We start from the raw sequence: 25,471 nt of genomic DNA, 5'->3' as shown, positions 1-25,471 counted from the left end.
CACTATATTTTCTTGTTTTTTGTAATATGTTTGAATCAGAACTCGAACGAACTCGAAATCTTTGATTAAGGCTTTAGGAATCTCATGGGGAGATTCGTGCAAATAAGCTATTATGGTGCCATAGTTTAAATTTTGCCTCTATTTTATTAAGTTGTGTGAATATAGCTTATGAGTCAGAAGTTAGAGTTCAATTTTGGAGCACCAGGAGTTTAGTATAAAATATGTTGCGGATCAATCAAAGTTTTTGATGGATGGGCTTGCCCTAAGTCCTAGAGAATATGTTGACGGATCACTAGAAGTTTTTAATGGACATGCGTTAAAATAGCACGGTATAGTCAGTTTTCGGACTGTTCATTCAAAAATAGCCAGCGTTTATCAAGTTAATGAAAAATAGCCATTATTTTTTGCAGCAAAGACCGGTCCAGCATAATATACTGGAGTTCGGTGCACCTATGTATGAACTCCAGCATATTATGCTGGACCGGTATACTTTGCTGGCTCCAGTATAATATACTGGAGACTGGAGCACCGGTACTCCAAACTCCAGTATATTATGTTGGACCGGTATACTTGATGGAACTCCAGTATATTATGCTGGAGTTCTAGTGTACTTATGCTGGAACTCCAGCATAAGTTTCAGCATACTTATCTTGGAACTCCAGTATAATATGTTGGAGTTCAAGTATACTTATCCAGCATAATATATTGGCGTATTTTCCGGGTTTTGAACAGTGTTTTCGCTCAGATTTATCTTTACATGAAAAGTAGCTAAATTTCGATTATTTTTGAAATTGGGAACGACCATCTGTAAATCTGACTATTTTTGAATTTCTCCCACAAATGCTTGATACATGTCCCAACAAATCACCAGGACTTAGTACCAACTTTCTCATAATTTTAAATAAACTAGTATTGTTAAGTTTGTGCTGAGCCCGGGCCCAAGCTTAATACTAAATATCAAATGGATAATCATCGGATTTACCATTTACGGTTAAATAGATTATACGTAGATTGTATACGGCTATAAACATATCAAGTATATACTATACATTCATCGGCTATTTTAGTTTAAGCAATTAGGTGAACGGTAATTTGGGTTAATTCTTCTGATTATTTATAGACATAATTTCAAAAAACTCTCTTGGTTTGCTTTAGTAATACTAATTACCTCTCATATGGTTTAAATACTATAATTACGTATTTTGTTTCTATTTTCTTGTTAAGAAACCGATTTCAAGTAATATATATTGCTGTAACATTTCGTAATTACCTTCTTCAACTTTAGTCCAAGGAGCTACGACAAAAAAAAAATTCATTGTCCCTTATTATATACTAGTATCTATGAACGTGCGTTGCACGTTAATAATGATACATGATAATTAAATATTTATTTATATAAAGAAACAATAAAATTTAATTAGTGAGAGAAATTTTATGTATAATAATACAACAAACATCTAATTGCCGAAAAATATTATTACATTAGCATAATACATAAATTTAAAATTAAAAGACATCATCAAAAACTTACACAAATTTTTAATTTTGTCTTGTTAGTTAAATAATTATGTATTTTAGTTTAAAAGTATTTAATGTGATGGTATCTTAACTAACACTTCTTTGTGGACAATATTTTTTTGTGTATGCTTTCTCCTAATGCTTTGGTTGCTCTGCCTTAACCAGAACTCTTGTTGTCGATCTTTATATCCCACTTGAAAGTGCAATATACAGTTGTTCGTGCAAGAAAATATATTGCGATAAATATAGTCTAATATTTAGGATGTTTGTCCTTGTGCTTTATTTATTATATTTGTAAAATATAAAATACTAAAAATTATTTTCACACAAATTTAAAAAGATATTCCTTAGTTTCGGAAGATGAAAGTTGAATTCAGGGATAAGAATATACTTAGAAGCACATTGACCAGTATCATAATTTTTGCATGTATGGTGTTATTGTCAAAACTTCTATATACCATCTGTGTGCTATTACATAAGTTATTCGGCGTATCTAAGTTTTTTAGTAACAGGACGGGCATTATTTTTCTTCAAAATTAATCTTTATACAATGGAATATCACTTTTAACTTAGTTTATTATATATTTGGTGACACTAACATACGTAAGAAATAATATATTTGCCAACAAACATGTATGGTAGAAGGCCATTTGGTATTAAAGTATTAAAGCGTTCTTCTCGGTAATAATTATTGGTACCGTTTTCTTCTGAGTCAAAAACAAAAAACATTTTGTTTTGACTATAAAATTTTGCAATTAACATTTTATTAGTTGATCAACATATTCATTTCTGCTAGCAAAGATATTTTTTTTTTTAATTCTATCATGCGATTTGCACAAATTACGTTTTAATCTAATGATAGAAATATTTTCCTTATTAAATGCACTACTATTACCATTGGATTGATAACAAAGTGTTCAAGAAGAAACAAATCATCTTTTATTGGATGTTCTTATTTGTTTCCGATGCGAAGCAAGAAAACATTGTATACTGGATCTGCTCTTACTTTATATTTCTTGTTAATTGAATCTTTTTTCATTTGAGGCCGGGAGTATAACTTTGGCAAGCTAACTTTTATAGTCTATGCTTTTCTCGATTTTGGAACTACTGGTAGTACGTGACATAAATTACCTCCCAAACCATAAATTTTCCACCAAACAGTTCATTAATATTCAATATATCTCTAGAACCCCGGGCAATTATTTCGATTGTTTGACACTTAGCCATAAGTGCTTCATATCATATTCAATTTTGCTTTCCTTATAAATTTTGCACCATTGCTCTGCTTTGATATATTTGTGATGGTTCTTTAAGTTGTTTAAAGATGTATATCAAATCTAAAGTAGGTGGTCTCACAATAAAATCGTTATTGGTACACCACTTGCTCTTATTGCTAATAGTGTAATTCCTCTTGATATGATATTTGTAAGCAATGCATGACATAGAAATATTATTTCGATTCCGCCGAAGGCATCTACAAAGAATAATCTCATTATAGCATAATCGACTCTTTATAATATAATGTTGAAAGCTTGTTCTTGCGTTAGGATTTAGCTTTGATTGTGCTTCCTCAAACACTTGTAAGCATTTTGATTCTTAATAATATACTAACCTTTTTACTTTGTGTTCAAACGCTCTTTTTTATGGAATAAATTTATGTACCCTAAGATTTTTTTTTAACTTGAATAAAAAATTTACTCATATGATGAATTTAAAAAATAATTGAATAGGATTCTCTCGCTAAATAATTAATTAAAAGATTTAATTATTTAATTTTAACATAAAAAATAATTTATTCTATGCTGATTCAGATCTTAACATTAATTCATCTCTTGTTTTAAATATTTAATCTTAATTATAATTTTATCCACTATAAATTTTACTTTCAAAAATTAAAAGATTGATATGACATTTCACTTTTATATCTTTATGTCCGTAGAATCATTAGTGATATTGACTCTTATCAACTATTTTTTTCTCTTTCTCACACATTTATATTCTTAAATATTTTCTTAGTTGTTGTTTAATAATTGTTTTAATATTACACGAAAAATTGACTAAAAAAATTATTTGAGTAGAAAAATAGTTTAAATATAAAATATATTTTCATGGAGGTATTTTTTTTCAATTTCAACTCTTTATGAAGTCCATTTAATACTACTTTTTTTTTGGTATTATATTTTTTAGAGTGGTAATGTATCGCCAATACGGAGTATTTTTATGAAATTAATTTTATTTAACCTTACTACATATTTTTTATTTCATTTAAATGAAATGCTTTTATGAAAAATAAAGTTAAGTTATTACAAAAAAGGAGTTACAAGAAATGTCTATTGGTGGACTGGTGTCACGACCCAAACTGAAGGGCCATGACTAGCACCCGACCACACTTGCCGAGCACCAACGTACATTTCATCTAACCTTCATTATTATCTTTTAAGGCTGACGAGATCAATATAAATGGTAGACCTAGATCATGGACAACCAGCAATAAAATATGACGGCATGAACATACATAGCAAGGGATGACCAGACAATCAAGAAACTACGTATAAGGTATGAGCTACCACGCTACTATGAAAGACTATACAACAAAAACTAGCCGACAAGGCATACCAAACTATACATGAGCCGACACCTGTCTATGAGCCTCTAAAAGAACATAAGTGTTGCAACATAGCCGGAACAGGGCCCCGACATACCCATAATGTCTATAACAAAAATTGCATACCAAGACCAAGGCAAGTCCGGAGAAGGGATCTCGCCAATCACCGCTGAACTGGACAGTCTACTGTGGTGGGGGAGCTGCACCTGCCTGTCTATCAGGACCTGCAGCACGACATGCAGCGTCCACAAATAAAAGGACGTCAGTACGAATAAAGTACTGAGTATGTAAGGCAAGAAACCATAAATACGATCAGTAATGTAAGCAAGGATAGAGAATATACAACCTGTAACATCTTAGTACCTCTGAGGGCTACTTACATGAAATGCATGATACATATGTATAAATACATAAACCTTTAAAGCATTCGCCTCTGTGGGCATCATCATCATCATATCGTACCCGGCCATAATAGGCTCGGTAGAATCGTACCCGGCCACGTGGAGCTCGGTAAAACCCAACTGATCAGTGGTTGCACAATAGGTGCCGTACCCGGCCAACTATAGCGTGGCTCGGTAGAGTAAAATAGATACATATATATAATGCATGCTCGACTCATGGAATCACATTCTAAACCTTTCGGAGTGACGTAAGGTCGGTATCCTCTGTACGCGTTATTAGGACTAACTCTTCACTATGAACCTTATAAGAATCAGGAAGTACCAATAACATTGATAACATAAGAATAAGAGAAGCAACATTAACATCAATCGTTCCATAAGAGGGAAAACAATGTAAGTACTGCTAGCTTCTAAGAGTAGAGTATCTTTGGAAGCTCGTTCATTACATTATGTACAATCGGAGTCGTGCAAAAGAAGGAAAGGGATAGCCTCACATACCTTGTATATACTGCCCCAATCTCAAGCTATGCAATTGTCAAAACTCCTTAGTCTACAATAAGAGAAACGATACTATCGTTATCATTTAAGCGTCATAACTATTATGTATCGACCACAACCTATTTTACGATGAAACGGACAACACCTCCCCTATATATATGACCTCACACCATTCAAAACAGTCACCAAACAGCCCAAACAACATCAATAATAAACATATTGAGCCTCCCAAAATAGTCCACACATAGCCTAATCACTCCATACATACGACGACCACCGTAGTCGTGTCAAACAACCTGGAAATGTTACGAATAACTATCAGCCCATAACCCTACATATATATATGGTGTTTCTCCACACCCTTCCTCCTCCAAAACTCCACAAGATAGTAGTAAAATATGCAGCCCAACAACAACGCAAAACAGTCCACAAAATAATAACATTACTACCAAGCCTTTCGATATATATCTCACAAGTTCTAGCTTCAATGGCTTAGCCGCAACTTGGATAATCTTAAATACATATAGAGTAAGAGGTTCCTTACCTTTATACAGAAAGAACAACTCCAATTTGACCTTAAATTTCCATGAAATATCCCTCTAATGCTGCCACAACAACAAAAAAGCGAAACTAGCGATCAATTAGTGTTTTTCGGCACTAAAATCACTTTAGAAGGCTTGAAATCACCTAGGATTGATATTAAGAACATGATGGAGTATTTACAGAACATAAACCCTTTAAAACAACCTCCCACACGAGCTGAAACGACACAAAAATGAGCAACAACAAGAAGAACAAGAGACTTACTAGCGCCACGGAATTCCCGACACTTGATTTGTGTTGTTTGCCCTTTTTGGGTCTTGAATCTTGAGAGAACCTTGAGAGGATGTTCCTAGGGTTCTAAGGTCTGAAAATAGTGAAAAGAAATGACTTAAAACGGGTTGGAGGCATCCTATATAGGTCCAAATATCTTAAACCGACTTAGTGGGCCCCATAGAGAGGTGCTTGGCGCAGTCTCGCGAAAACGCGAATATCTCTCTACTCCGAGATCGTATCGATGAACGGTTTAATGCGTTGGAAACTAGACTCATAGATATTTAATTTTGTTGGTAGATCACCCCATAATTCCTTGTAAATTATGAGAAAAGATTAGAAACATTTGACCTAATGTTTAAGTAAAATTATGAACCTAAGTTGCGACAACTTTTGTCGACTTTTGTTTCATAACTCGTTTGACTTCAAGACTTATGATACGGATATTATATGATTAAAATACCTTCATAAATGACCTCTTGAGTGTATTAAGCACCGCTAGATTACCTGAAAATTCGAGTTACAACATCCTTGATTCGTTTAACTTCTAATACTGGTTAATCACCCTTATACACTCTTGTATCACTTAAGACCAATAGGATTGACTTCTTATCATCTCAAAGATAATTCCTTCTTGGATTTATGTTAACTAATATATGGCATGAACTAACACATGTGGATATGGGTTGTAACACCCTCCCCCCTTAGGAACATTCGTCCTCGAATGTAAGGGTTTATGGGGAGTTTAAATCATCGTGGATTCCAATGGAAATTTCCGATCAATTTTCCCCTATAAAATGGTCACTAGCAAAACTTGCAAGTAATTAAGCCCAACATATGGCTTCACAAGGCTACACAAAGCATTATGCGTATTTACATTATCTACATATCACCATTTTGTATTAAGGAGGAGTATTCTCAAATTATTGCTTACCTCATAGAGCCGTTTCTTCTTCCAATGTATCTTGTCTTCCACCAGCATCCTTGTTATCTTCATTCTGGAATAAGTAAGGGTATTTAGACTTCATCTCCTCTTCTGCTTCCCATGTCATTTCTTCCATATTTTTGTTCCTCCACAATACTTTGACGGAAGCTACATTTTTTGTTCTCAGCTTGCGGACTTGCCGATCTAATATCGCCACTGGCACTTCTTCATATGATAGGTCCTCTGTAACTTGTACGTCTTTGATAGGGATGACTCTAGAAGGGTCTCTAATACATTTTCTCAACATAAATACATGGAATACCGGGTGGACAAATTCCAATTCGGATGGCAATTCTAACTCATAAGCAACCTGTCCAATCCGTCGAAGAATTTTATACGGCCCGATATACCTTGGACTCAGCTTACCTTTCTTCCCAAAACGCATAATACCCTTCATTGGTGAGATCCTCAGGAAAACCCAATCACCAACCTCAAACTCTAGATCACGACGTCGGACATCAGAATAAGATTTTTGCCTGCTTTGTGCCGTCCTCAATCGCTCCTGTATCACTTTCACCTTCTCAATAGCTTGGTGAATCAAATCTGGCCCATATAATTCTGTTTCACCGACTTCGAACCATCCAACTGGTGATCTACATCTCCTCCCGTATAGTGCCTCATATGGGGCCATTTTAATACTGGAATGGTAGCTATTGTTATAGGCGAATTCTATGAGTGGAAGATGATCATCCCAATTCCCCTTAAAATCTAGAACACATGCTCGTAGCATATCTTCCAGTGTCTGAATGGTACGTTCAGCCTGTCCATCAGTCTGCGGATGAAATGCAGTGCTGAGATTTACCTGTGTGCCTAAACCCTTCTGGAAAGACCTCCAAAAGTTAGCCGTAAATTGAGCTCCTCGGTCTGATATAATAGATATGGGCACACCATGAAGCCTAACAATCTCCTTGATATACAACTTTGCATAATCTTCAGCCGTGTAAGTTGTCTTCACTGGCAGAAAATGGGCACATTTTGTAAGTCGATCAATTATCACCCAGATGCAGTCAAACTTATGATAAGAGCGAGGTAATCCAATAATGAAGTCCATATTAATCACCTCCCACTTCCAGGTCGGAATCTCTATATTTTGAAGCAATCCACCGGGTTTCTGATGTTCTATCTTTACTTGTTGACAATTGGGACACTGGGCTACAAATTCTGCAATAGACTTCTTCATATTATCCCACCAATATTGCTCCTTGACATCATGATACATCTTTGTCGAGCCGGGATGGATGGAATATCGGGATTGATGAATCTCATTCATAATCTTCTCTCGCAACCCTGCCACATTAGGCACACACAATCGGCTCTGGTATCTCAGTGCCCCATCTTTTCCGATCCCAAAAGCCATACTTTTACACTGTTGAATGCTTTCTCTTAATCGTACTAAGATAGGATCTTCATATTGTCCTGCTTTTACCTCGGCTACCAAAGATGATTCTGATGTATTCTGTACAGTAACACCTCCATCATCAGAATCTAACAATCTGATTCTCATATTGGCTAGCTGATGAAGCTCTTTAATCAACCCCCATCTACCTGCCTCAATATGTACTAAGCTTCCCATTGATTTACGGCTGAGAGCATCTGCCACAACATTGGCTTTACCGGGATGATACAATATCTCGACGTCGTAGTCTTTCAATAATTCAAGCCACCTACGCTGCCTCAAATTCAACTCTTTCTGCTTGAAGATGTATTGTAAACTCTTGTGATCTGTGTAGATGTCAACATGGACGCCGTATAAGTAGTGCCGCCATATCTTCAAAGCATATATTACTGCAGCCAATTCCAAATCATGGGTTGGATAATTCTTTTCATGCTTCTTCAATTGTCTTGATGCATAAGCAATCACATTCCCACGCTGCATCAATACGCACCCCAAACCTATACCTGAGGCATCACAATATACCACATAACCTTCTGTTCCTTCAGGAAGAGTGAGCACTGGTGCAGATGTCAATCGATTCTTCAACTCCTGAAAACTACGTTCACAAGTGTCAGACCACTGGAATTTGGTAGATTTTTGTGTTAACTTAGTCAATGGTGATGATATAGAGGAAAATCCTTCTACAAACCGCCTATAATATCCTGCTAGCCCTAGGAAGCTGCGGACTTCTGATGGTGTTGTAGGTCTCGGCCAATTCTTTACTGCATCGATCTTCTGAGTGTCGACACTAATACCCTCATCAGATATCACATGGCCAAGGAATGCTATTGAGTTCAGCCAGAATTCACATTTGGAGAGCTTAGCATATAACTTACGATCCTGAAGCGTCTGTAATACTATCCGCAAGTGGCCCGCATGTTCCGCCTCCGAACGAGAATATACTAGAATGTCATCAATGAATACAATCACGAACACATCAAAATAGGGCCTGAATATAGTATTCATGAGATCCATAAAAGCTGATGGGGCATTTGTTAGCCCGAACGACATCACCAAGAACTCAAAGTGCCCATATCTTGTCTGGAAGGCCGTCTTTGGAATATCCTTCTCCCTAACCCTCACCTGATGATACCCTGAACGTAAATCAATCTTAGAGAAATACTTGGCACCCTGGAGTTGGTCAAACAGGTCATCAATTCTTGGAAGTGGATACTTGTTCTTTATAGTAGACTTATTCAACTGTCGATAGTCAATACACATCCGTAACAACCCGTCTTTCTTCCGCACGAATAGGACTGGTGCACCCCAAGGTGAAGTGCTAGGCCTAATAAAGCCCTTATCTAGCAAGTCCTTCAACTGCACCTTCAACTCTCGCAACTCTGCCGGGGCCATTCTGTATGGAGGAATAGAGATCGGTTGAGTGTCAGGCAACACATCAATGCTAAACTCAATCTCCCTTTCAGGAGGAAGGCCTGGGAGTTCATCTGGGAAAACATCTGGGAATTCGTTGACCACAGGGATTGATTGTAAAGTAGGCGGTTTCGCCTCCGCATCCCTAACGCGAACGAGATGATAAATGTAACCTTTTGAGATCATTTTCCTTGCCTTAAGATAGGAAATAAACCTACCTTTCGGTGTAGCAATGTTCCCTTTCCATTCAATGACGGGTTCACCCGGAAATTGGAACCTAACCATCTTCGTACGACAGTCAACATTTGCATAGCATGAGGCCAACTAGTCCATTCCCATTATCACATCAAAATCAACCATTTCTAACTCAAATAAATTTGCCGAGGTTTGACGAATACAAATCATCACAGTGCAACCTCTATATACCCTTCTAGCAATCACAGAATCTCCTATCGGAGTAGATACCGCGAGGGGTTTACTTATCAATTCAGGTTCAATGCCAAACTTATTAGCCACAAAGGGTGTAACATAGGATAATGTAGATCCCGGATCAATCAACGCATATACATCATAAGAAAACACAGATATAATACCTGTAACAACATCTGGAGACGACTCGAGATCCTGTCGACCTACTAGAGCATAGGTTCGATTTTGAGCACCACTCGAACTCGGCACTGCACCTCTACCCCTACCACGATCTATCGACTGCTGAAAACCCCGTGCTGGAGGTCGAACTGATGAGGAAGAACCAGACACAGATCCAGTCGGCTGAGCCATACCATCACCTCTTCTATTAGGACAATCCCGTATCATATGGCCAGGCTGCCCGCACGAATAACATGCATCAGAACCTCGACGACACAGTCCAAAGTGGGCCTTGCCGCACTGATCACAATGTGGTGTTGGGGGTCTCATCTGACTAGTATCCCTGTGATGTTGCGAGCCAGATGCCCGCGAACTCTGACATGGACCAGAATAGGATCGATCATATCGAGGCCTCTGAAACTGTGGAGGAGCACTAGCTACAGGTGGCGCCGAACTCCTCGAAAACTGTGGCCTGATGCGGCCTCTAAAGTCATCAGAATACCCTGCGAATCTCGCCCTCTTATGCTGGCCCCTATCCTGCTCCCTAACTGCCCTCTGCTGGCGCTTACGATCCTCTAGGGTCTGGGCATAAGCTTGAATACGGGAAATATCCATGCCCCCCACCAAGGAGGCTGTCGTACACTCATTTATCAGATGTGGTCCCAACCCATTCACGAACATATGCACCCTATCACTCATCTCGGCCACCATATGGGGAGCATACCTTGCCAAAGAATCAAACTGCATACTGTACTCTCGCACACTCATATTACCTTGTCTAAGGTTCAAGAACTTATCAGCTCTAGCTCGTCGTATCTCAACTGGCAAGTAGTGACGAAGAAAGGCCTCAGAAAATTCCTTCCACACAGCTGGAGGAGGGTTCGGACCCCTGGATCTCTCCCAACTATCATACCAGAGAACCGCTAAATCCCGTAACCGATAAGAAGCCAACTCTACTGCCTCTGTATCACTAACATGCATAACCCGAAGTGTACGATGAACTTGGTCAATAAAAGTCTGTGGGTCCTCCTTGGGGTCTGATCCGGTAAACACTGGAGGGTCTAAATTAATAAAATCACGAACTCTTGTACTAACTGGTTTCTCAGCAGCACCTGTATTCTGCCTCTGATCCTGAGCAGCTACTAAACTAGTCAATAACTGCAAAGCACTCCGCATATCCTGGTATGGAGTGCCAGACGGAGGAACTGGAGGCGCTGGGTGCCTTCTAATATCCTCTGGAGGAGATGGAGTAGATGAGGTATGAGAGGGCATCTCACTTTGAGCCTCACTTTGTCCTGCTCTGACTTGGGGCACCTGACTGGTACCCTCTCCCGCTGCTGTATCAAGCCGTCTACTAATCGTTTGCTTCCTAGTCGAAGGCATCACTGGAAAAAAACAAGGTGAATATTAGAGACGAACACTTACGACTCAACTCTACGCACGATCTAGATTCAGGAAGAAGGTAACAACCCTAGATGTCATGTAGCCTCCTGATTATAAATGTGGCGCGCTACACATCCATAATCAAGACTCTACTAGACACAGCTCATAGACAACCCCTAGGACAGACTTGCTCTGATACCAAGTTTGTCACGACCCAAACTGAAGGGCCATGACTAGCACCCGACCACACTTGCCGAGCACCAACGTACATTTCATCTAACCTTCATTATTATCTTTTAAGGCTGACGAGATCAATATAAATGGTAGACCTAGATCATGGACAACCAGCAATAAAATATGACGGCATGAACATACATAGCAGGGGATGACCAGACAATCAAGAAACTACGTATAAGGTATGAGCTACCACGCTACTATGAAAGACTATACAACAAAAACTAGCCGACAAGGCATACCAAACTATACATGAGCCGACACCTGTCTATGAGCCTCTAAAAGAACATAAGTGTTGCAACATAGCTGGAACAGGGCCCCGACATACCCATAATGTCTATAACAAAAATTGCATACCAAGACCAAGGCAAGTCCGGAGAAGGGATCTCGCCAATCACCGCTGAACTGGACAGTCTACTGTGGTGGGGGAGCTGCACCTGCCTGTCTATCAGGACCTGCAGCACGACATGCAGCGTCCACAAATAAAAGGACGTCAGTACGAATAAAGTACTGAGTATGTAAGGCAAGGAACCATAAATACGATCAGTAATGTAAGCAAGGATAGAGAATATACAACCTGTAACATCTTAGTACCTCTGAGGGCTACTTACATGAAATGCATGATACATATGTATAAATACATAAACCTTTAAAGCATTCGCCTCTGTGGGCATCATCATCATCATATCGTACCCGGCCATAATAGGCTCGGTAGAATCGTACCCGGCCACGTGGAGCTCGGTAAAACCCAACTGATCAGTGGTTGCACAATAGGTGCCGTACCCGGCCAACTATAGCGTGGTTCGGTAGAGTAAAATAGATACATATATATAATGCATGCTCGACTCATGGAATCACATTCTAAACCTTTCGGAGTGACGTAAGGTCGGTATCCTCTGTACGCGTTATTAGGACTAACTCTTCACTATGAACCTTATAAGAATCAGGAAGTACCAATAACAATGATAACATAAGAATAAGAGAAGCAACATTAACATCAATCGTTCCATAAGAGGGAAAACAATGTAAGTACTGCTAGCTTCTAAGAGTAGAGTATCTTTGGAAGCTCGTTCATTACATTATGTACAATCGGAGTCGTGCAAAAGAAGGAAAGGGATAGCCTCACATACCTTGTATATACTGCCCCAATCTCAAGCTATGCAATTGTTAAAACTCCTTAGTCTACAATAAGAGAAACGATACTATCGTTATCATTTAAGCGTCATAACTATTATGTATCGACCACAACCTATTTTACGATGAAACGGACAGCACCTCCCCTATATATATGACCTCACACCATTCAAAACAGTCACCAAACAGCCCAAACAACATCAATAATAAACATATTGAGCCTCCCAAAATAGTCCACACATAGCCTAATCACTCCATACATACGACGACCACCGTAGTCGTGTCAAACAACCTGGAAATGTTACGAATAACTATCAGCCCATAACCCTACATATATATGGTGTTTCTCCACACCCTTCCTCCTCCAAAACTCCACAAGATAGTAGTAAAATATGCAGCCCAACAACAACGCAAAACAGTCCACAAAATAATAACATTACTACCAAGCCTTTCGATATATATCTCACAAGTTCTAGCTTCAATGGCTTAGCCGCAACTTGGATAATCTTAAATACATATAGAGTAAGAGGTTCCTTACCTTTATACAGAAAGAACAACTCCAATTTGACCTTAAATTTCCATGAAATATCCCTCCAATGCTGCCACAACAACAAAAAAGCGAAACTAGCGATCAATTAGTGTTTTTCGGCACTAGAATCACTTTAGAAGGCTTGAAATCACCTAGGATTGATATTAAGAACATGAGGGAGTATTTACAGAACATAAACCCTTTAAAACAACCTCCCACACGAGCTGGAACGACACAAAAATGAGCAACAACAAGAAGAACAAGAGACTTACTAGCGCCACGGAATTCCCGACACTTGATTTGTGTTGTTTGCCCTTTTTGGGTCTTGAATCTTGAGAGAACCTTGAGAGGATGTTCCTAGGGTTCTAAGGTCTGAAAATAGTGAAAAGAAATGACTTAAAACGGGTTGGAGGCATCCTATATAGGTCCAAATATCTTAAACCGACTTAGTGGGCCCCATAGAGAGGTGCTTGGCGCAGTCTCGCGAAAACGCGAATATCTCTCTACTCCGAGATCGTATCGATGAACGGTTTAATGCGTTGGAAACTAGACTCATAGATATTTAATTTGGTTGGTAGATCACCCCATAATTCCTTGTAAATTATAAGAAAAGATTATAAACATTTGACCTAATGTTTAAGTAAAATTATGAACCTAAGTTGCGACAACTTTTGTCGACTTTTGTTTCATAACTCGTTTGACTTCAAGACTTATGATACGGATATTATATGATTAAAATACCTTCATAAATGACCTCTTGAGTGTATTAAGCACCGCTAGATTACCTGAAAATTCGAGTTACAACATCCTTGATTCGTTTAACTTCTAATACTGGTTAATCACCCTTATACACTCTTGTATCACTTAAGACCAATAGGATTGACTTCTTATCATCTCAAAGATAATTCCTTCTTGGATTTATGTTAACTAATATATGGCATGAACTAACACATGTGGATATGGGTTGTAACACCCTCCCCCCTTAGGAACATTCGTCCTCGAATGTAAGGGTTTATGGGGAGTTTAAATCATCGTGGATTCCAATAGAAATTTCCGATCATTTTTTTTCTAATGAATATGGATAATAACATACATTCACAAATTAAATTAGTAACAGGACATTATAATATGTTTTCAAATTAAATTAGTAATAGGAATTTTTAAGAATTATATCCTGAAAGTAATAGAATTACATGACTAAAGATATTTATTTTTTCTCAAATGTACCGGAGTACTTAATTCACATATTGGATGAAAATTCTTCTGCAATCTGTTATGTAGCTTAATAGTACGTGTCATCTCACCGTGATAGTTTTTTAATTGACATTATGAATCAGATATGGGATGATATTTACTCGGGCAAAGTTGAGGAGGACAGTTACAATCGGAAAGTAATTATACTAATAGGATTCCTAACGTGTAGTATTATGTCATAAAACTAATAGGATTATAAGGCTAATATGTAGAATTCCGGTTATATCCTTTAATTATGAGTTATTATACTTAATATTATAAGGGTTATTTTTGTAAACCGACATTGTATTCATGCTTTTATAATAATATAGATAGATATAGATAGATAGATAGTAATTATTCACAAATTCTGACCGAGATATTTCACCAACATGCGTTTTCATTCAAAGTTGATCCAAATTGGTTTATTCAAGTTTAAATGATTCCAAATTATACATACAGTATTTGAATACCAATTCTAACAATTCTCAAATGGTTATGTTCAATCCAAGCCTTCAAATATCAATACATCTGCTTCGTCTTCTTCAATGATGAAACTCACTAAACCAAATAATGGTATTTTTAAGTTTCCTCAACCAAAATTAATCCAAGCTTAACCACAATAAATCATGAGTTTTATATTTTTACAACAGGTATGAAAAAAACGGAGAAGATGGGGGAATGTGGGGGATAAGAAGGAGGAGGGAAATAAGCAAAAGAAGAAGAAAAAGAGAATAAGTTAAACACCAATCCTCAAAAAGCACATGCAGTAAAATTTATAATCTCATCCATCCCGCCACCCCTTTGGTGATTATTTTCGTTACTATAGCTCACACCACTTAAAAGCTCCTCTATATTGTTGTATAAGGAAAATATCCTTGTCATAAAATTAAGTATTATTAATACAATAATATTTTTTTTTTGTATAAATTTTAAATTACAGATACAAGAGTTAGTGTTAGTTTCTGAACTGTTAAGTAAAATTCAAAACTAAGTGTCCTGAATTTCATAACTGCTAATTTAAAATTGAGGACATAAGATTTAAATTTCTAGACCTAATTTTCGAACTTTAGGACACTATAAGGTTCAAACTTCAGGTCGTTGTGTCCTGAACGGCGTCCTGAAGTTTGAGTGAATCGGCTAATCTTTAAATATATTGTAAACCGTGAATATATTTTAAACAACATGCATAAAAGTGGCTATCTGGTGTCATTTCCACAAGTATGGATAAAGGGGAGAAATTCAAAAATAGCCAGATTTACAAGTGGTCATTTAAAAATAGCCACAGTTTCAAAAGTAATCAAAATTTAGCCATTTTTCATGTAAAGATAAATCTGAACGAAAACACTGTTCAAAATTCGGGAAATACTCCAGCATAAGTATACTGGAACTCTAGTATACTATAATAGAGTTCCAACATAAGTATACTGGAACTCCAACATAATATACTGGAGTTCCAGTATAATATATCGCTCCAGTATAACATGCTGAAAATTCATACACGTGTGCTCCAACGTCCAGTATATTATACTGGAACTTTTCGCGTGTTGGAACTTTCCGCATGTTGGAGTTCCAGCATAATATGCTGAAAGTTCATACATAGGTGCACCGATCTCCAGTATATTATACTGGACCGGTCCCTATTGCAGTAAAATAGTGGATATTTTTTCAATGACTTTGCAAATACTGGCTATTTTTAAATGATCAATCCGAAAACTGGCTAGCCCGTGCTATTCTGGATAAAGCGAAAATCTTTGAAGAAACATTTCCAAGCCCAACATTTCCAACCAATCCAGGCCTTATCTGGTGACTCGGGCCTCACAAAGCAAACGAACCTCAGCCCATCTTCTTTGGGCCCTAAATCTAGTTAGCTTTCATACTCCTTAAACCCTTCACAATTTGATATGATGCAGCAAAACCCCCCTTTCTCTTGCTCCCCAAAAACTCAAGAAAAATATCTCCAACCGCCTTCACATTTTGCTGAAGGGTAAATCAGTTGCCTTCCTTTTCATAAACCCTAATAAAACCCTCTATATAACATCACGATCTTACTCTCTTGGCATATTTTTGAAAAAAATGAATAGTCTTTTTGTGTTGAAAAAGTCTTCATCTTCTTTACATACCTCAAAAAGGGTTGCTCTTAATGCCCTTACTCATCTTTTATTCTCCCCGTCAACGTCGTCCGGCGACAAGTTTATTACCGGAAATGCCCTCCCGACTTCCCAATTTAACAGCTTTACCACTGCTACTAATTCAGTAACTGAGAAATGGGTTGATAGTAAATTTGGGTTTTCTCTAAGAGGGTTTCACTCTAGTGGTAAATTACAAGCTGGATATGCGGTGGCGGATTTGCCTGAAGATGATGAAGGGCTTGAGATATCAAAACTTGGTATTTCTCAGGAGATCATTTCTGCTTTGGCCAAAAAAGGAATTACTAAACTCTTCCCTATTCAGGTTTTGACCCCCTAAAAATTACTTTTTTTAAGCTTTTGTGGAAATGTTTTATCTTAACAAATAATTTTGTGTATCACTTTCAATTGTTTGGTTAGGTATATAGTAATTGTATTGTATTGAAGTTGACAACAATGTCTATGTGTTGATTGAATCATGTTTTATGGGTTAAAAGTTGGTAATTAATAACATAGTCGAGGTGCACAAAAAAGGAGAGGGATATATAGTGATGTAAAGTGAATGATGCCATTTTCCCTCTATTGGTTGAAATTTGAATATGTTCGAAGTGTGTCACCATTTCGTCTAAAAGCTTAAGTTATGTAAGTTGTTAGAGAGACCGCATTTTATTTTTCTAATTTTGTCTTCGACATAATATATGTTCATTGGAGAAAACATTTTTGCCATTACCAAACAAACCCTTAATGTATGTTTTTGCTTGTCTTTCTGTTAATGAAGTTAAAATATTATCTAGGGATGAGTAACTTAGAGTTGTATGGTGTACTCTCATGGGTTGGCTTTTTTAGTTTTTATAGTAAAGCACTTAACAGTTATTTCAATAACGGCACACCTCAACTATTCCACAGGTACACGTAACATTTATTTTAATAAACCTCGACCATTCCACTTAGTAGACGCTACCCGACCATCACAGGTATTTGGTAACTTTGCACCAGCTTAGGCAGAGGTGAAGATATCACGTAGTTTTTTTTGGGTCTATGTTAGGATTTGAACCTTGGTCTTCAAATTTTTTAACCACTTCATTAGTGAGGCACTTACCATATCAAGATTCTCTCCTAAAGTCGCGTTTAGAATGGTATGTCCTTTTGTGTTTTAATTTGTAGAATGAGCTTAATTTAGTCATTTACTGCATGGTTTAATGCGTAGCCTTAGGTTAATTTGGTCATGTGATGCAAGGCAAATAGAGACGCGGACTTTAATTCTTTTTGGGTTGTACAGAGAGCTGTTCTGGAACCAGCAATGCAAGGATCTGACATGATTGGTCGAGCTAGAACTGGAACTGGAAAGACACTAGCTTTTGGCATTCCCATCATGGATAAGATCATTCGCTTCAACGAGAAGCATGGGTTTGTTCAGTCTGCTTTCTCCTCTGGTTTTATATATTAATAGTATAAATGTGCTAGCAGCATGATATATAGATTTGTCATCTGCTAGGTTTGGCAAGTGTTATTAAAGTTTGATTCTGAATATTTCTTGAGAATTTGGAACTTGTTACACTTGAGAAATTCTGCTTATTTTTAATTGTGCAGACGGGGAAGGAACCCATTGGCCATAGTCTTGGCGCCTACAAGAGAACTTGCAAAACAAGTGGATAAAGAATTTTTTGAATCTGCTCCTGGTCTGGATACACTGTGTGTTTATGGTGGTGTCCCCATTTCACGCCAGATGAGCTCCCTTGATAGAGGAGTAGATATTATTGTGGGTACACCAGGTCGGGTTATTGATCTGCTGAAGAGGGGTGCTTTGAATTTGTCAGAGATCCAGTTTGTTGTTCTAGATGAAGCTGATCAAATGCTTAATGTGGGGTTTGCGGAGGATGTTGAGACCATTTTAGAAAATGTTCGACAGAAACATCAGACAATGATGTTCTCAGCCACAATGCCAAGTTGGATATTAAAGATTACCAACAAGTTCCTGAAGAATCCTATTCACATTGATCTTGTGAGGCCAAAATGCTCAAACATTTTAATACGAATTTCCTTAATTTGTAAGAACCCTGGAGGCTAATTTTTCAAATAATTTATGTTGTTTATCCCAGGTAGGAGATTCTGATCAGAAATTGGCTGATGGGATTTCCTTGTTTTCAATTGTTTGTGAGATGCATCAAAAACCAGCAGTTCTGGGTCCTCTGATAACCGTATGGATATAAACCCTCAGTCTCCTCTCTGTCCTACTTTATGTCCAACATATTGTTCTAAGCCATTCTCCATTTTTTTTGCCACCACCATAAAGAGAATGGTTTTTCTGCTATCTACTTTTTCGACAATCATTAATATCTGAAACTAATTGAGCATTTCATTTTTTCTGCAGGAGCATGCAAAGGGAGGGAAGTGCATTGTTTTCACTCAAACTAAACGTGATGCTGATAGATTGGCTTATGTAATGCAAAAGAGTTTAAAATGTGAAGCTTTACATGGGGACATCTCACAAAACCAAAGGGAGAGAACTCTATCAGGATTTCGCCAAGGTCAATTCAATGTGTTGGTGGCCACTGATGTTGCTGCTCGAGGACTTGATGTACCTAATGTTGATCTGGTTGGTCTTTTATTCTCCTACTTGTGATTCTGGGTTATAATAATCATGGATTTCTTTTTCTTCATCTGCACTTTCCAACAAAGAGAGAGCATATATCAGAAAACCTTCTGTTAGAACCGTTGATCAACAAACCAACAAATATACCTGTAATAGAAGGTGTTAGGTGGAAGTTGCATATCAAAGTATCAAATCTTGCCTGATCTTTCATATTTTAATGGTGTAAAAGTCATTTCAGAACGCAGTACAACTTTACACGTGTGCTGACTGAGCAATTGCGCCAGTTCCCTTTCCTATGTTTTTTTCCCAGCAGCTGCATGGCCGTCTATTGAGTGATTTATCCTGTGTGCATTGCTTTCTCCTACAACATGTCCTCTGAAACCTTTTAGGGGAAAGGAACAAAAACTTGAAACCAATATCTGGCCAGTGCATCAAGTCTGCTGTGTATACCAGGGAAATAATTGAATATTAGAGGATAATACCTTTTCTAATTTTTCTTTTTGCATATTAGAGGATAAATTATTAACTGAAATAGGATGCTGCCAAGAGTATGTAAGATGCGTCTAAGGACATCTCTGCTTTCTGTGCGTGATACCAATTAGGTATCATGAGAAGCTTCTGCTGATGGTATCGAGTCTCTTCAATTGCAGTCTGCTTTTTGTCTTTTTCTTTCTGAAGGTAAAGTAGATATTTTGCTGCTCAGGTGGTACATTATGAGCTTCCAAACTCATCAGAGATCTTTGTTCATCGATCCGGTCGAACGGGGCGTGCTGGGAAGAAAGGAAGTGCAATTCTGATATATTCTTCAAGCCAACATAGGGATGTGAAAGGCATTGAACGCGATGTGGGATGCAGATTTATCGAGGTTAGACTGCTAATATCTCTGATGCTCTTACTTTTTGATGTCCTCCAACACATTTTGCCCTCATTGTCACCTATGATGGCACTGGTGAATGTGAACCTTATATGGAAACAGTTGGAGAAAACAGCTGTATGCTCTAAAGACTACAATTGCCACGTGAGTTGTGGCTGCTGTAACTATTAGTAACTCTGCAAGCCTCCTTTCTCATGGGGTCCAAAAAGTTGACTTGTTTTACTCCCTGTTTCCATTTATGCGACACTCTTTCTTTTTTAGTAAGAATGACATCTTTCTATATTTATAAACAATTTAACTTTAAAATTTTCATTTTATCCTAACGTCACACAAATGTCTATGTCTTGTTTTAGATTACAAGTTTCAAAAGTTTTTTTTTTCTTTCTTAAATTTTATGCCCAGTCCAACACCATCACATAAATTTGGACGGAGGGAGTAATAAAGATCAAAAGTTCTTGCCCAACTGTTTTATGATTGCAGTGAAATAGCGTAATGCATTGTCATACTTTGATCTTTTAGACATATTCAACGTTCTTTTCACTTGCTGTTACTATTATTTTTTTTTGAAATCTCCGAGGACCAGTAGCGCCACTGTTTGAAACTTATAATGGGCTCGTCCCTCTACACTTCTTCACTTAAATGCCATGCTTTTATTTGTGGCAAGGTTACTGTTACTAGTACTTTTGAAGATGACTCTTGATGATTTCAATATAGTAACTCAGGTATCTATCTTTACCTTGGGTGCCAAGTGAAATTATGTCACAGAAAATGGGGGTGTTGGGCATAGATTCAATGGGGCATATTGTAAATGGAGGTAGTTAGATCTAGTACTTCATTGGCATGCAAACTATGTGAGGGAGATGTGGTGTGCAATTATTTGAATACTAGTGTAGACAAACTAAAATTTAATTTCATGTAGACCTTTGAAGTAGTTCAGGTACTTGTGTCGTTTACTTCATGGAGCATGGTTTCCCACTCTCTATGTCTTCTGTTCTTTCCCTTTTGTTGAGAAAGTCAGACGCAGGGCTGAATCTTTATTTCTTTGAGAGGTTCAAATTAAGTGATTTTCTACTTTCTATCACTATTTTCATTGGTCTAAATGGTTACTTTGTCTTTTGATAATCGAGAAATCCCGAGGGTCGGTAGCAAGTGGTTTGAAACTCAATGGATAATGAGCCCATCGCTCTATCCTGATGGGTGTCTAGCCCACACAGTACATGCTGCACTTTACCTCTAGACCAAAGCCTTGGGGACAGTCCGATGGGTACTTAACTCAATAATATTGAACATGAGAGTATATACACTGGATCAGAGCTGAAAATGAAGCGTTTTACTGCTGGCTCCAGCAATTTTCAAAATCTTGTCACATAAGTATCATAATACTCCCTGTTCTTGCTTGGCCAAATTAGGTTATTTGTACAGTGGTAACCAAAATTTTCTTATTTTATCATCTTATCAAATTATTTTATTCCATGTATTTTTCTGAAAAAAGCTTCCAAGGATAGAAGTGGAGGCTGGAGCAACAGACATGTTCGGTGACATGGGCAGAAGTGGTGGTCGCTTTGGCTCTTATGGTGGCACGGGAAGTGGTCGCTTTGGTGATTCAGGTTCAGGTCGTTCTGGTGGCTATGGAAATTTTGGCGGCAGGTTTGGCGGGCAAGGCGGATTTTCTGGTCGAACAGGTGGATTTGGTGGATCCGATTCTGGACGATCAGGGGGTAGCTATGGTGGACCGAGCTCGGGCCGCTCAGGGAATTTTGGTGGCTCCAATCGTCAGGGAGGATTCGGCAATTTTGGTGGTTCAGACCGTAGTGGTGGTTTCGGAAGTTCAAATCGGACTGGTGGTTTTGGAAATTCCGAGAGTTCAGATCGCTCAACTGGTTTTGGAGGATTTGGTTCAGGCCGCTCTAGTGGATTTGGTGGTGTCCGTTCTGATAATGAAAATCGTTCGAGCCGTTCTGATGACTTTGGAGATGGCAAGGCTAGTGGTGACCAAGGTTTTGGGAGGAAATTTTTCTAGTTCTTTCTGTAAGGCAAGTTCCTTGTTCTCCACTGATGAATTTGATACTGTCATCCATATGGTGATCGATAATTCTCCACTTGTTCCTATTTGTATAAAAAATTGTTAAGCAGGACTTACTCCTTTACCAACAATAATATTATAATAATCATAACAACAATAACAACTGGACACAGAAGTTGGAAAAGTGGAAATAGAAGCGCGAGTCTCTGATATATCAAGCACGTGAGGCTGGTCTGTATAGGTGGACATGCATGAGTTTTAAATCATTTGCCCCTTCTAAGAATGGTTGTTTGTATTTGAAACAGTTCCAGCTATAAAAGCTTTCTAAAGGTTCCTGTTGTCAAAAGGTCATAAAACATCTTAGAATGGAGTGATAAAGATAGTATGGTTAACTCGCAATTGTCTTCCAGATATAAAATGAGAAGAGTTTAAACCTGTTTCTGTGGATATGCTGCAACTGTAGCCATACTCAGATGTTACTTGTGGTTGTTTTGCCTATTGTGTTCCATGCCAACTGCTACTCAAGAAAAAAAAAGGGGGGGAGGGGTTAGCCAAACATAGCATAATTTCCTTTGTCCGTGTTTGAACGAAATGCTGCATTTTATCCTTCTATGTTCATCATAGAAGGCTCCTCAGGATTTGCCCCTAGGACTATATTTTGATGTAATGGCACTGGTTTGTTTAACAGGCGTGGACTCTGTGAATATCACTATTTGGGAATGACCATAAAGAGACGAATGCGCGACTGATGTCCAATTTATGAAGCATCTGTGTTGATTGCCAGGCTCCGTGTTTAGAGTTGCTGTAGCTTCAGATTTTATAACTGAATTGCTATACTTAGAATTCCATAAGAATAACCATTTTATATCCACTTGGTAACACCTATATGTAATCTATAGCTATCGAGAAAGTCGTTCTCTTGCCTGCTATTATATTGTTTGATGGTCGTATTTTTTGTTCTCAAGCTTGATGTTAACTTGTGCTATTGGAGCTGTTGATTGGTATCCTGCAGTATGTAGAGACAGTTTAGATGTTATACTATCAATTTCTAAAAAACTATGTATCAGTATTTCCTTTCCGATTATTATACCAAATGTAAAAAAGATGCTTTGATTTTTCATTCCAGTAGGAGATAAAGGTGCGACAGGACAACTTTGTTGGTGAGTGTTTACATTTGATTGACGTTCATATTTGCCTTGACGTTGGTTAATTCGTCGAATACAAAGTGTCAAGTGTAGTTAATTTTAAAAGCCAAATTAAACAGCTTTTGTTTCCATTGCATATGGTTCCATTTTATTGTTAACACTACCTTTGCCTCCTTGTAGTAACGGTCAAGTTGTATTTGTGTGACGTGTAGGTCACGTGTTCGAGCCATAAAATCAACCACTGATCCTTGCATCAGGGTAGACTGCCTACATCACACCTCCTTGGGGTGCGACTCTTCCTGGACCCTGAACGAGGGATACTTTTTGCACTGGGCTGCCCTTTACTACATTTGCCTCTTTAAAGGCGGCCACTGATGAACTTTGTGTGAGACAAATGTCGTATGTTTACTCGTTTTGACCACGGATTGAGTGTGAGTAAGTGTTTTTTGGTAGGCTGCCTGTATCACACCCCTTGGGGTGTAACATTTTCCTGGACTCTGCGTGAATGTGAGATATTTTGTGCGCTGGACTGCCCTTTTTTTTATAGCTAAACTCATTTAATTTTTTTTGGCAAGATTAAGGTGAGATTTAGCATTTTAGCATTAGGATATAGTAGAGGTAAAAAAAATGTCAAAACGTCTTTAATCAGTAATTGAATTTTGTGTTTTTGATAACTCTTAGACTGTTAAAATGTGTGATCAACTCATATAAAAATTTAAATACCTAGAAATGCTATAATTTTGTTTACTTAATTTTTCGATATATGTGTGGTCTTAATTCTTTTTCATGAACCAAATATGTGAAAATTCCTTTTGATAATGGATGATGCTGAGAATTGAACATGGAAACTATGTGATCGACTTATCTAGCATCTTAAGCTATAAAAAATAATACGCTCTTATTTACTTAATTATATCTTTAACGTCCACATGTGAATATCATTTAGATTTCATTGTGAGTTATGGAGCAGCGCCTGTTATAGTACCGCGAGTTCATAGTCCTTACGAAAGGAAAAAAAATAGTTACACTAGGTAATTGTATCAAGTCAGACTTAAAATGTTATTTCTTGAGATAGTTTGATTATTTTGCTATGTTTTTTTTATATATTATATATTATGGTTACTGTTTCTCGTTACATGGATTCTTCTTTTTACATGCTTTTCTTGAGCCGTGGGTCTGTCGGAAACGGCCTGTCTACCTTCACAAGATATGAATAAAATCCGTATATTGATCCTCCTCAAATCCTACCTGTCGAATCACACTGAGTTTGTTGCTATTGTTGTTGTCTTGAGATAGTTTGGCGTTTTAAAAAAAAAAATCTTTATCAAACTACTGTGCGAATGCGATATAGTTTATTGTATTATTATTATTGGCAATATATGAAGCAAGATTTTAATCCAAAACTAATTAAAAAACACTTGCCAGAAAATATGCTTCTTGTCCCAAAGGTCTGTTCGGCTGGTCGGCAGGTTTGCCTGTCATCTGTAGAGAAAAACTAAAATTATAAAGTCTCTTAGGTTTTATATTTTCTTATTACAGTTTGTATAATTAATTATGTACATTCGGAAGTTTTGAAATCTTATATTGAACATTTTCATAACAAAAAAGAACTATTTGTCTGCCTTAAATTTAATATCTATTTTCCCCGTCCAGTCATATAGCTTTTGTTTTTTCAAAAAATAAAATAAAGAATATAAATTGGAGAATTCATATTTTACTGTCACAACAACAACAATAACAACGATTCAGTAAAATCCCACAAGGGGGGTTCGAAGAGGATAGTGTGGACGCAAACCTTACCTCTACCCCGATAGGGTAGATAGACTGTTTCCGATAGATTGTTTCCGATAGACTCTCAGCTCATATTTTACGGTCACAATACAAGGAAAATTTAATATACCAAATATTTACTTCAAACCAATAAGTACATGCAATGTGCCTTTATATACAATATTATCATTAATTAATACACATTTGATA

The 25,471-nt window shown here is 37.5% G+C and overlaps 1 protein-coding gene across 2 annotated transcripts; it reads left to right on the top strand.

Moving 5' to 3' along the window:
* The first annotated feature begins 16,616 nt into the window (after positions 1-16,616).
* Positions 16,617-24,043, top strand: LOC107818142 (DEAD-box ATP-dependent RNA helicase 53, mitochondrial). Of its 2 annotated transcripts, none has more exons than XM_016644084.2 (8): positions 16,617-17,181; positions 18,136-18,263; positions 18,447-18,858; positions 18,956-19,054; positions 19,228-19,452; positions 20,153-20,314; positions 21,816-22,356; positions 23,704-24,043. In XM_016644084.2, the coding sequence occupies exons 1-7, from the start codon at positions 16,804-16,806 to the stop codon at positions 22,341-22,343; spliced, it is 1,932 nt and encodes a 643-aa protein (XP_016499570.1). In that variant the 5' UTR covers positions 16,617-16,803; the 3' UTR covers positions 22,344-22,356; positions 23,704-24,043. The 2 variants fall into 2 exon arrangements, with proteins under 2 accessions (XP_016499570.1, XP_016499569.1); XM_016644083.2 differs by lacking the exon at positions 23,704-24,043 and adding an exon at positions 23,035-23,427 and having other exon boundaries at positions 16,638-17,181.
* Positions 24,044-25,471: the final 1,428 nt, after the last annotated feature.

Source organism: Nicotiana tabacum, chromosome 10 (genome assembly GCF_000715075.1).
Source record: "Nicotiana tabacum cultivar K326 chromosome 10, ASM71507v2, whole genome shotgun sequence".
Taxonomy (NCBI): domain Eukaryota; kingdom Viridiplantae; phylum Streptophyta; class Magnoliopsida; order Solanales; family Solanaceae; genus Nicotiana; species Nicotiana tabacum.
This window is presented reverse-complemented; position numbering and strand designations above follow the sequence as displayed.